General features: G+C 42.5%; 1 protein-coding gene across 1 annotated transcript; it reads right to left on the minus strand.

Annotated features, from left to right (window-relative positions):
- Nucleotides 1-595: 595 nt before the first annotated feature.
- Nucleotides 596-12,217, minus strand: LOC101071778 (complement C3-like). Its single transcript, XM_029851252.1, has 35 exons — nucleotides 12,074-12,217; nucleotides 9,220-9,418; nucleotides 8,679-8,841; nucleotides 8,382-8,458; nucleotides 8,121-8,209; nucleotides 7,764-7,846; nucleotides 7,605-7,689; nucleotides 7,416-7,518; nucleotides 7,205-7,316; nucleotides 7,015-7,130; nucleotides 6,501-6,647; nucleotides 6,329-6,428; nucleotides 5,859-5,953; nucleotides 5,584-5,775; nucleotides 5,339-5,488; nucleotides 5,064-5,190; nucleotides 4,897-4,944; nucleotides 4,623-4,740; nucleotides 4,450-4,538; nucleotides 4,246-4,385; nucleotides 3,792-4,004; nucleotides 3,635-3,698; nucleotides 3,467-3,556; nucleotides 3,169-3,293; nucleotides 2,758-2,820; nucleotides 2,535-2,616; nucleotides 2,413-2,461; nucleotides 2,238-2,328; nucleotides 2,064-2,153; nucleotides 1,881-1,983; nucleotides 1,706-1,795; nucleotides 1,472-1,561; nucleotides 1,317-1,400; nucleotides 941-1,085; nucleotides 596-768 (listed from the first exon to the last, which is right to left on the minus strand). Exons 1-35 carry the CDS (start codon nucleotides 12,166-12,168, stop codon nucleotides 627-629), a joined length of 3,849 nt encoding a protein of 1,282 aa, XP_029707112.1. The 5' UTR covers nucleotides 12,169-12,217; the 3' UTR covers nucleotides 596-626.
- Between the last annotated feature and the right edge of the window lie 449 nt (nucleotides 12,218-12,666).

Here is a 12,666-nt window from a genome sequence, read left to right on the forward strand (position 1 = left end):
AGGGATTTTAGATCATAGAGAGCTATATTTTTTTTATTTTCATCAGTCACTCACAGCCTGATTCACACAATATTTAATAATTTTTGCAGTGGATGACTAATTTGTGGATTGACAACAAAAAGACAAATCGTTGGTTCAGCAGAGCAAAACAACAGTTCTGGGCCTATTTCTAATGAAGGGATTGATGGTCTGGAAAATATAAACAAATCAATGTATTTATTGACACATAGCCACCAGATTTACACATTAAGTGTAAATATTTCAAAGCAGATAAAGGTCTATCACACGATCAATTCTGTGTGACACCGCTGGTCTCGTTCATATTTTCAGACCATTTGAGGAATAAAAAATATATCTGAGGGCAACAGGTTTCATTTAAGGTCAAACTGTCCTCAGGACACCTCCATGGTGTTGAAGTCGTTAAACTAAATACCTCTCACTCCCCGAGATCAAGTTTTTATTTTTATCTGGGTCTAATTAACACTAATTAACACTAACCCCTAAATTTTTGTGAACTATATAAATGTGAGATTGAACACTTTGGGTTTTTATGATAGAATTTTGTTTTTAGAAGAGTGGGAAAAAAAGTGGACACTTTGAAATTTAGAGTCAATTTATTTGCCCTTTCATGCCACACATCCAAAAAGGAGTTGTTGACTGACCAGGTCATCTAAGCCCAAGCAGGTGGGTCTGTGTTGGTCGGACTGGCACTCGGCGTCGGTGGGCCAGTACTCCAGCCAGGTTTGCTCTCCGATTACGTACTGATACCTGAAGAGACGAGTTCTTTGAGTCTTAATGGGCTCAAATATTTAAAAAATAGCACTTGTATGTTCATATTTATCAGCATAATGACCGTTGTAGAAAATAGGAAGGATAACTGTAATATGGGCAGGAGGATCACCATAACGGTGAGAGATCCCACACACCCAAAGAAACGTACGATTGCTGTGCGTCATCTCTGTAAATTTGTTTGGACTCTCCCATGATGAGGTAGCTTTTCCCTGTCACCAAGTTCAAATTGTCTCTGCAGTGCGCAGAGTTGAGGAAACTGCGCGATTTTCCCGAAGGATTCACATCGTAACTACCTGGAAACAAAACAGGAAATGGGTTTACAGGTACATCTCATAAAAAAGCGTGAAGGTGATGTGCCCACACTAGTTATAACATAACAGTTATAACAGTTATAACACAAATACACGTGTTGTTCCCGTAATCAGTGATTTGTGAGGACTCCACATACATTTGCACCATATGTCAGTCGGGACGCGTGCGTACATGTCACCAGAACTCCTCTTAAAAAGAACAAAAACACCAACCTTCCCTGATGACCTGAAGAATGGTCATGGTGTACACGTCCATGGAGAAATCTCTGCTGATTTCGTCCACTCTCACTTTGTACACTGTGGGACAGGTTGCAGATGGTCAGCTGACCTGCTGCATCGCTTTCTGTCAAACATGCATTCTGGCTCACCGAAATCTGTTCTCGCCCTGCGAGACACCTCGCAGGACCTTTCTAAGCGCTGGTCTTGGTTGGCGTCCCTCTTCAGAATACCGCAGCCCTCTGCACGGGTGCAACATTACACTGTAACATTTCCAGATTCAGTTCTGTTTTCACAAAGCAGCTCTTTAAAGTCTGCGGGTGCGATTCCACATCTGGATGTTGAAGTTGTGGCCACGCAGAAGCTACAGCGGCCCTCCTGTTTACCTTCAGCACACTTGCATTCGTTACCCGTGCATAAACGCATCAGCTGTCCCGCTACTCTCGCTGGATGGTAAAACTTCACACAGGAGGTTTCTGGAAAAGGAGAGAGTCAAAGACTCATTTTCTGCGCCTATTTATGTTTTATGTATGTATTTATATAAAAGTGACAATAGCTCACGGTCTTTGTGTTCATAGACAGACACAGCAGCTGGTTGTAAAACGGCAAGTCTGAGAACCTCACGGATCCTAAATGAGATTTCTACCGGTTGTGTGTGGGAAACCTGTGGAGGGATTCATACGGAAACGGAGGAATGGGAAAAACAGTCAGAACAGGAAACAGAAGGAGACATGACTGCGTTACCTTGTCCAGGTAGATGATGAGGGAGCCTCTGTCTGATAGGACTCTGCCCGTCTCATAGTTAGAAATGGTACGACCGCGGCCTCTGGAGAGCTGCACACAAACACACGTATTAAAGATCCATCCACGGTGTGTGTGGGTGTGTGTGTGGGTGTGTGTGTGTGTGTGGGCTCTTACTGAGTCCAGGTCATTGGTGTCAACAGTGAAGCCAGTTAATAAGCCAATATCCAAGACCGACATGATTGCGTCTTGATCCTTGCTCAGGTATCTGAATGAATGGAAAAACATTTAAAAAAAAAAAAAGAATAATAACCACCATTTAAATTAGAATATAAACTGCATCGGTACTTACAAAACATCTATTCTCAGCTTGTACACTTTCTCATCCTCTCGTACTGATTCTGTTGGCAACATTTAACCATTCATTCATTTTCTTTTATGAATAAAATGAAAGAAGAAAGAGCCTCAAATTACGTGGGATGAGCTGCACAGACAAGTTGAACTTCTGACAGTTGCGCTCCATTTGTTTCGGCAAGGTGTAATACAGCGACACCATCTGGCAGGGAGGTAGAAGTGCAGCTAAATCATTTTATTAATTCCAGTTTTCATCGTGTGGCTGACCAGAAATCAACCGTCTCTCAAACTCTGCCACACAAAATACATTAAAACCTAACAACAGATCCTGAAAAGCTTCTACCTTTAAAACCCCTTGTCCCTTTCCTGTGGCTGTCACCGTGACGGGCTGGTTTATGGAATTGATCTGTCAAAGTGCAACACACAGTTTATTAGTTCAACCTGACTGATCTCAACTGTCAATCAAAGACAGCGACAGACAGTAGCAGGTTTTAACAAGACTCAGCAGAATTCATTCGTAACACCGCAGCCTGCATCTACGACCTTGGAGGACAATTGGACTAAAGGCCTCAAACGTGCACAATATCTTCATCTACTTTATATTAATAAATATATTTCCTATACACCATATTGGCCAACAGACAAATGTGTCTCTAAACGTCATTGCAGTTTTATAGTAATGTTTTTAACGGAGCATGTGAATTTTTTTAATCCTAAAAAGAGAATACATCTTGTAGAGTCTGTTTGTTCTCACTTTCGAGCTTCTTGTGAGGTGGAAGTTCTGCCTGTTGAAGCTGAACTTGTCAGGAGTTGGCCTGCCAGGCAACAGGATGTCCACGTCCAGGTTGTGCACGTTTTCTGCTTGTACACTGGCCATTCCTAATGTGAAAAGATGCGCAAAACTCAACCACTCATATCTAACTCTCCTAAACAGGAATAAATGTCATCATGAACAGACTATCATATTGGGACAACGGCCTCCTCTGGCTGAAACGTCTAAATCAGAATAATGCATTTGAGTTTCCTTCATTTTCATCTCAAAGTGTTCTCACCTGTTATGTAAACGACCGTGGATGCAGCAGTGCTTGGAAGCATAGTATGTGCAGGAATTTGACTTTGGAGAACTTCTGTCTGCCGTCCGTCTAGGGGAATTGAGAGGCTGTTGGTGATGGAGGAAATTACATGTTTGTTTGTCGCGGTGATGGTTGTGGGAAGCTCACCTACACCTTTCCTGGCAGGGTCCAGTGTTACCATCATTGTGTGCTTTACCAGTTCACCCCAAGGCTTCAAACAGAGCAGATTAACCAGCAGAATCTATAGTTTCCATCTGCTCAAGTGTGATTCTGAATGGTCTGTTTACGCGGCATGTTTCCTTACCACCACATAGATCCTCTTCATAACTCCATCATTTAAAAATGAATCTTTGATGGCCGCTTTAACATGAATGTTGCTTAGGCCTTCCTTGGTGAAAATTAAGGCAAAGGAGACAGAGCGGGAAGACATGGCTCCGACGATGACCTCCTGCCGATATGTCCGACGGCCATAAGCTGCACTACAGACATTTTCCTCTTCAAAGAGATGTACAAGTACCTTCATCCAGGGAAGAAAAGTGGTTACATAGAATGTTATACAGTCAACTGATGTTGTCCAGTTTATATTAAATAAAGGAAGTATCGGAGGTACTTGTGCCTGTGCTTATACTTGATGATTTGGGAAGGTTTGTGTCCACTTTTATTGGACTTTTGTGATTATTAGTTGGCAAGCAGCCAACTACAAATCACGCCAAAGTGTAGAATGTGTTTTGAACAGGGACCAAATAGTGTGGACTCACGGTGATGTGGTCAGGGGTGTAGTTGTGGAGGACAGCCTTTATTTCCAGCTGTTCTCCAGCTATTGCAGAGTATGGTGCTTTGAGGTCGATGAAGAAATCTTTTCTGACAATGACCTCCAGTGGATCAGCCACACAGATGCCTGAAGGTTAAACGACATGAGTGTTGGTGGAACAAGCAGCATTGCAGCTCAACAATCACCTCACCATGAGTTCGTGACAGACTAATTCCAGTGATTTCCCAGTTTGTAATGGAATCTTGTAGTGGGTAACTCATGGTTTTTGATGTAGTTTTACTGGAAGTAAATAAGAATTCTTTACTCGTTGGAATAATGATACCCAAAATGGAGTCAAACGGTTGTGTATCTCTGCTGTCTCACCAGTAAGGGTCATTTCCAGGGCATGGCGGAAGAACCACAGATAACCACATCCAACTTTTAGGGAAAATAGAGCGCGATACAATGTCCTCGACATCCATATAGCTATTCATGTTGTCTCCTGCAAAAAGATTATTTTTAGTGAATTCCCAACTGCCACGATGATGGAAAATTATCCATACTTGAGGTTTTGTAGGTGCACAAAGGACACAAAGCAACAAAACTGTTGCACACTTCAATAAAGAGCCCTGCCGGAAGACTGCAACTTTGTTTTTACCTATGTCGTCACTTCGTTTCTTCCTGTTGTAGGAGGGACACCTTAGATCTAAAATAATTAAAAAGACTTTTTTTTAACTCCCAGTAATTTAAAGGCATTAATGAGACAGAAACTCCAGAGGGTGTGTACAGAAGGAGTCCGATAAAAGAGTGAATCTGAGGTTTCACCTTGTCTGTAGGGAGTGCTGCCAATGTTGGACTCAAACAACAGGCCAGCTTCGTAGAACACCCTCATACTGTTGTACTCTCCACCGAGCGGGCAGTACCTGTCTTTTTTTTTTACCTCATCCCAGATCTGAAGCAAACAACAAACAAATTCATTATTCATATCTGATTTTCGTTCCTAAGGAACAGCAGGAAGAATCACGGCAGGCGCCTTTTAAATAGGACTGCACATTAAATGGTAAACTGCACGTTTCATAGCAGCAGTCAACAAACTACACCTTTTTCTGGGTTAATCTCCACTTGTCTGTGTAAACGTCTTTGTGGACCGCCACCAGCCCCACTGTGGCTCCTGGGCTTCCAGTGATTTTCACCGGAAGTAACTTGCGAGGCTCATGGGATGGAACCACTCTGAGTTTTTCCAGCTGAAGCTAAAGGGGAGGGAGGGCACGTCGTTTCAGCTGGAGCACGTTTAAACCCATGGGCGTAAAACATCTCAAGGGTTAGAAATGAGCTCCTTTCTCACTGAGCCGATGCAGGTGTCTTTAATATCCACGCTGACAGAGTCTGACACCACTTCGTTGTTGCTTGTATGGTAGTACACTATAATGGTGAAGGATGGCATCATTTCCTTGGTGACAAGGATATTCTCTGAAATGACCATCTGATCATTTAACTGCCATCGGCTATGCTTCACCAGACGACCTTTGCTTAAGATCTGAGAAGACAAACGGACACATTCAGCAAATGTAAAGATGTATACAAATAAAAGCACATAGCAAGCAATAAAGAGTCTCTCACCAGGTAGGTGATCATAGCTGGTGCATATTCTTGCCTTTTAAGGAAACAGTGGACTCCCAAGTTGTCTCCTAACTTCAGGTCTGCTGTATTAGCCACTGTACAAATTGCATTAAAAAGTTAGCCATTTATGGAGGTTTTGTGCATGTTTCTGTATTTATGCAGCATTACTACATGCAGTGGTTTGCAAACACAACTCCACACTCTCACATTGACATCAGTCCACTACATTCAAACAGCAATTAAAAATGTAGGTTCTCAATATGAGGGACAATGACCTCCATGGCTCCTTGGTGACGGGCCCCCGGGGCTCCTCAAATAAAACGTTTTATCAATTCGCCATGAAGGTTCATCAAAATATCACAAATGAGATCCAAAATGAAATATGGCTCTAACTTGGATTTGGATTTTATACAATGTAAAGAATAAGAAGGAGGTTTCCGCCAGTGCTGGTGCTGGTGGGTTGATGTTACCTATGTGGATGTAGGTTTTGGTGGGACTGGAGTATGGTAGAACTTCGAATGTGGCCGTGGCTTGTTTGTCAGGTGCAAGAGCATCATGGCTGGTCTTTATCTGAAATGTCATCAATAAATATACATTTCAAATATCACCGTTATCATTTTGCCGCTACAAATACGTACTTACAGTGATTGTCAGTTTTGGGGCGTTTTCCTCTGTGTTAATGGGAAGCTTCGCAAAGCCGTTGTCTCTGGTTCGTACCAACATGGATCCTGGTTCTACCGACACATCAACTAGTTTTGCTGGAGTGCCGTCAAGATTCAGCACTTGAAACTGCCATATGAGATGAAAAAGGATGGATTTTAACATTAAATTCGGCGATATTTATTCAGCTTATGTTAAAATCAAGATTGTCTCGTTAGTAGAAAAGTTTGAGCAAACAATTCCTGAGTTTAACAGATAAGGGGAAGGTGAGATCTGCTAATGTAACTGAATGAAGAGATTTATTAAGCAATGTAGGCAAAGCATTGCTAGAGAAAAATAAATCTGGACAAGAACCTGCTAATCAAGGGTAGTAGGTGTATTGATGGGGTCAAGCATGGCAAACTCATTGGATCCTTCAGATTTTTTATCTAAAAACCCCCAATATGGCATTTTTAACATTTGAAATTCATCACTCTGCTAATTTTTTTTTGTTTACCTCCAAATCATAGGGTATTCCTGGTTTAAAGTTCTTAGTGGCTTTGTCGAGGTTGATGGTGTATGGGGACTTGACGATTTTGATACCATTAAACTCCGACACCACCATATCTCCACCTGAGGCAAACATAGTTTATGTTGTTATTTCATAACAGAACAAAGACAGCAAAGATGTCTGCAAAGCCTCTTACCGCTCTCTGTCAGCACAGTGACTTTTACATACATGGAATAGCCCGTCAAAGGCCCAAAAGCCTCCGTGATTTTTCTTCTCTGCAGTACAGCAGCTCCTTTCCCACGAACAATCTAATGCCAGGGTCAAAGGTCAATGCGAGGTTTAAATCTTCAATTCTAAAGTCCAAGAAGACAGAGAAAAAGGCCAGACATGCTGGGGAGCTACGTTACCGACACTCGCTGGAGGGAACTTGGAATAGGCTTTTTTTGACCCACGTGTTGAATTCCAAATAAAACAAACGCCACCCCGTCAACCTCTTCCCCAAACAGGTACCTAAGCAAAGAGAAGAGGAGAAACTCTTTACTTTAACTTCCGAATGATTTGATTTAAATCCATTAAAACCAAAGCTCTTCACGCACCGAGCATTGATGTTGACAGTGTTGACTTCATCCTCGTAGAAGAACATGCTCTCTGGGGTCAGTTGTACGGACAGGCTGGGCACCACTGGAGAGTTTGGAAAGGGAAATCGTCAGTTTGGGGGAAAAAATGGCCGCGGCTGGTTTGATATTGATGTTTACCGTATTCCTTGACCTGAAATTCTGCGCTACAACTCAGCCGTGGGTTGTTGGAATACGTTGCCTTAATTTTCCACAAACCAGGACTATTGGGCGGGAAAACAAACAAATAAACAATAGAAAATATCTTGATGTGTTTTCAGATGACATACATGTCAACATTGGATGGTGCAGATGAGACAACGGGGACACAGAAAAAGGCATATTGTGCTGATCTAAACTGTAGGGGGCAGTGTGACTGGGCAGATATGGAAAATACATTGTGACAAAATAAAACCTCAACATTAAAAAAAACCCGAGGGGATTCTTTTCATCATCCACTGAGGTAATCCGCCATCACCGACAGACAGATAAACCCACCTTGCATTTTCAGGGATTCGAATATCGCCCTGGTACATTCCTGGTGGCTCAAGTACAATGGAATCTACGGGGAAGTGGCCCTCAGGGTTCTGAAATTGAAAGACGAAAAACAATAAACAACTAACACACTCATACTTGGCATCATTCCGCATTTGACTACGGTACTATTTAACACTGGTCCTACCGGTTGGTTAAATTGGAATTCTAAACAACATTGATAACGTCTTCACTTGCACTATATTATTATATAGAATACAGTACCACTATCTCGATGTGAAGGGGGTTCGGGTTGGCCCTGTATGAAAAGTCAGGCATCATAGCAAAGATCCTAAAATGAACTGTTGGGGGGGGGGGGGAAGCGTTAAAAGACAGTTTTAAGAATGTTTCTGACAAACACAAATGAATGTGCATGAAATCATCCAGCCTTTCCATTATTGTAGCAGATTATTATTCATACAACAAGTCACATTTTTCTTCAAATTACTGATCAGATTCACATTTCAGGAGCTTTATTGTTGCCCCAACATGAAACTCCCAGTGTCGGAGCGTTAAACTTACCTCTGCTCTCAGGGGTGTACATGTTTTTGTCTATCTGAATGAACAAATACTCAGTCTGGAAGGACACTAAGACGACCTTCTCCAGCATTCTTTCTGGAAACACAGCTTGTAGGTACACGTAATGTTGACTGTTGTCATAGTTATTAAATGCTTCAGCGGGGATCTACAGAGACAGAGTGTATTGTATGTCAGTTGCAGGGTAAGGATCTAATGGGATGTCAAAAAGCCGTGAAGGCCACAATGCAGAAAAGTTTTCTGTCCTCCCAGGGAGAAAACGGGGAGTAGGAAGTCAGGGGGAAGCGTTTCCTGCCTGGTAGGTCAGAAATGGAGGCCCGGCTTTTTTCAGTGAAAGAAATTGCATTAACGATGGGGACGGGATGTGTTTAACAACTGCAATGAGTAAATAAAGGTGAGTCATCAGCATAAAAGTGAACATTTTCCACATCTTTAGCTTTAAACTCCAGAACCAGCCCCCAAATACACCATTTATAATAACTCCTGCCCACCAAAATAGAGAAGTGTGTTAGTATTTCCACGTTACCAAAACTTCTCCAAATGCCTGGTGAGAATTTGCCCTGTTGAGGTTCACAGCTGTCGACGCCAGCCGTTTGCTTTTTGTCGGGTGGTTCATCACAATGATTTCGACAGGAATGTTCGTGTCAAGTGAGAAATCCTGGACTTCCACAAAGATGTTTTCTGGCATTCCCGCTCGTATCGCGTTCGGGGCTGCCAGCACCTCCCTGGAAAAAAAACAGATAAAAGAGCCCTTAGACCAGGGGTGGGCAAACATTTTGATTCGTGGGCCACAATGGGTATTAACATTTGACAAAGGGGCCGGACCAGGAGCAGATGGATGGATGGAGTGCTTTGGTAACCTCACCTCATTGGAGAAAAAATACACATCTTGGGATATGGAGAAAACATGTGCTTTAATTTCAAATGAAAATGAAGAGAAGCATTACAACAAAATATCTGACTTTGGAATGAGTCTTAAAACACTTAAAATCAAATGAATAAAATGTGCCTTTTTAAAAAAAATTAATAACCATTTCTATTTTAAAGCACTGAAAGTTCTGTTATCCTTCAGGATATCACCATCACTCTCCTCCTGACTGTCTTTTTTCTAGTGGGAAAACACCAGAATTGCAGTGAAAATTTAACATTAACAAGGTTTATTCATTTAATTTTTCAAGTTTGGCGGGCCGGATTAAAACGTTTAACGGGCCGCGTGTGGCCCCCGGGCCTTAGTTTGCCCATGCCTGCCTTAGACCAACAATGGGAGCGTGGATCTGGTGCAGGACATCATTGTGCAAGCTGGCGTACTTTGACCTGAGCTACACAAACATGGAACTAAACTTAACTAAAACTATTTCAGGAGGTTTTACTTCAAGATGTTACACTATTGAAAAGCTGTGTAACTGTCACCCTGATATAATTCCATTTGTCCCTTGGTGTACGCTCACAATAAGCTTCGTTTTTAAAATTTTAATTCCCTTAAGACATTTAAAAATGGGTGTCGCCAGTGTGACAGTATTATCTAAAATGTACTTTTCTTTTAAGGATTAAAATTCATCCGTAATCTACAAATGGAGTAGGAAAATGACAGTGACATTTTGATTATTTTTCTAGTTTTGTCCCCCCCAGGGAATCAAATCAAACCACTTAAAATCGAATTGGCATTTAGCGTATTCAAACACAATTACTTACAAAGGTGATCCATCCGTGGGAGGCAAAAAGGACGTGAAGAAGAGAAGCAACAGAATCGGACAGATTCTCTCAGGTTTTTCCATCTCAGCTGAGCCCTGATGCCCAACACTCTGAACTCAGTGCTCATGCTGCTGCTCTTATACCAGTTTTTATGCCCTCCTCTCATCGGGCCCCAGCCTCTCCTCCACCAATATCAGCCTCATGGTGGGGTTGACCCTGAACTTCCCACATACATATTGCTATAATGCAGACATCTCGAGGAGTTCCTGTGCGTTCGAAACTCGTCTTTTGTGTGCCGGTAGTCTATCCAGACCCTTTCACAAGGTTCATGCTGAACACGTGAATGCAGGAACGAACCTTTACAGACAGCAGATAATTTTTGTAAGGAAATATAACAACAGACTACAATAGAAATGGTAGAAACATGAGCTGACTCCATGGTCTCACACTGGTCAATAAAACAGCCTGAATTGTGATGAGTTCTGTTAAAAATTTGCTTTTTTACTCCCAGCTGGCTCGCTATTTAAATGGCCTTGGAGGAATGGAGGCTGGAAGGGGCTCCCCGGAGCAGCTCTGGACCCCACCGCCCCAGAGCTCCTCTGCGAGCCTTCATCAAGGATTTATGATCGTCTGTGATCTGATAGGTCACAGTATCTGGGATGGAATAACTTAATAATCCATTTGGTTCCTTGCTGAGTCATGCTTTACTGTAAAAAACACCAAAAGGTCTGAACGAATGGTGGTAAGATTAGCGGAGTGCGCGAAGGTTCCGAAGGTGTGAATGTTTGTTTTGCTGTTGGAAGGAGTGGAGGACTGCATTGTATGTGGGTAATAGGAAGTGCCTCAGGCACTGGGTGGGTTGTTTTTTGTTTGTTTGTTCCACCCTTGTACCAGCATGGAGACAAGCAGCATTGGCGTGTGAATGTCTTTTCTTATCAGACAGTGCTGCTTCATCAGGACGGACCTGTTGAGCTCACCCTGTCACCCTAAAAAACACACGATGACTTCAACAATAATGAAAACTACTATAAATAACAATAAACAAATTCAGACCGCAGCAACACCGCAACCAAACAGCCACAACCAACCAAATCTGCCTCCATGCCCCCAGTGAACCTTTCATAACTGTGATCCCGCAGCCAAAGTTTTTCTCTGTGTTTGTTCGTGTGTAATAAGTATCAGTAGCTCTAGATATGAAGGCGTGTGTTAATGTTAATGAGAAAGGAAATGACCTATAGACCAATGCAAGCCTTCGGGATTTGGTCGGATAACTGAGAACGAGGATTTCGACCTGGATGTCGTCCTCTCCTGTGCAGTCCTGACACTCCACAAAGACATTTACCGGGGTTCCCACTTGCAGGATGTTGGGGGCAGACATCACCTTCCTGTGCGGAAATACTTTCATATGTTGATTTGGTTGCCTTTACAAACAATAGGTGATTTATTGATGGTCTTGGACAGGATCCAGTTCTGAACAAATAAACATTCCTTCATATTTCCCGTCAGTTTGCATCACCTGCTGAAATTTGTTGGTTCAGCCAAACTTACTGGAAACAACTTGAATCGGGGCGAAATGCTGGAGTATTTCAACCACCCGTCTGTTTCTATTCATGATGATTTAAATCCACCCAAACAATCAATGCCTATTTTCACATGCAGACATTAGGAGCAAATCCAGGTTTACTTACAACGAGGATCCTCCGGCCAGACCGATCAAAGTGGAAGAGCTACAAAAGGCAAACAGCCAGACCAGAGGCCTGCACACATCCAGGCCTGATCTCATTTTGACAGTTTAGACACCTCTCCTCAACTGAACTCCGGACGCTGCTCTGCAGTAGCTCAAGTGGCGTGACGCTACCAAGTGGGCGGAGCTTCGCTTGCTATCTCCAACAAAAAGCCTTCATCGTTCACCACAGGACCAGCTTAGTTGACGTGCGTGGAGGCAACGAACCATTCTCGCACATTTAAAATTTGCTCTTCTTTTTATTCATCATATTTTTTCTTGAGCAATGTTGACGTAATAGTACTGTTGGCTAGAAGGTTCCTGGTTGGTCGGCCCCGGGGGGGCCAGGCGCTTCTGTGTTGGGTTTTCGTGAGGTCCTCGTGTGTCTGCCTGGTTCTCATCTTTCTCAGAAGAAAGATGTATTGATGTAGATAATATTGACCTCAACGATATTTAATAAAAGTGAATAAAATGAATGAATTCATCAGCATCACAACAAATACCGAGATGGTAACGTTTGTTTTTAAGGTGAGACAAAGCCATTGAATATATTTTTAA

The sequence above is a fragment of the Takifugu rubripes genome, chromosome 17 (genome assembly GCF_901000725.2).
Source record: "Takifugu rubripes chromosome 17, fTakRub1.2, whole genome shotgun sequence".
NCBI lineage: Eukaryota > Metazoa > Chordata > Actinopteri > Tetraodontiformes > Tetraodontidae > Takifugu > Takifugu rubripes.

What these genes read in the sequence shown, in the direction of transcription:
- LOC101071778 (XM_029851252.1), bottom strand. Translation starts at nt 12,168, where the DNA reads ATGAGATCAGGCCTGGATGTGTGCAGGCCTCTGGTCTGGCTGTTTGCC. An exon ending in GTTCCCTCCAGCGAGTGTCG is followed by an intron (nt 7,317 to 7,415) that starts GTAACGTAGCTC and finishes CCCTGGCATTAG; the next exon opens with ATTGTTCGTGGGAAAGGAGC. An exon ending in CAGGGCGAGAACAGATTTCG is followed by an intron (nt 1,401 to 1,471) that starts GTGAGCCAGAAT and finishes CCTGTCCCACAG; the next exon opens with TGTACAAAGTGAGAGTGGAC.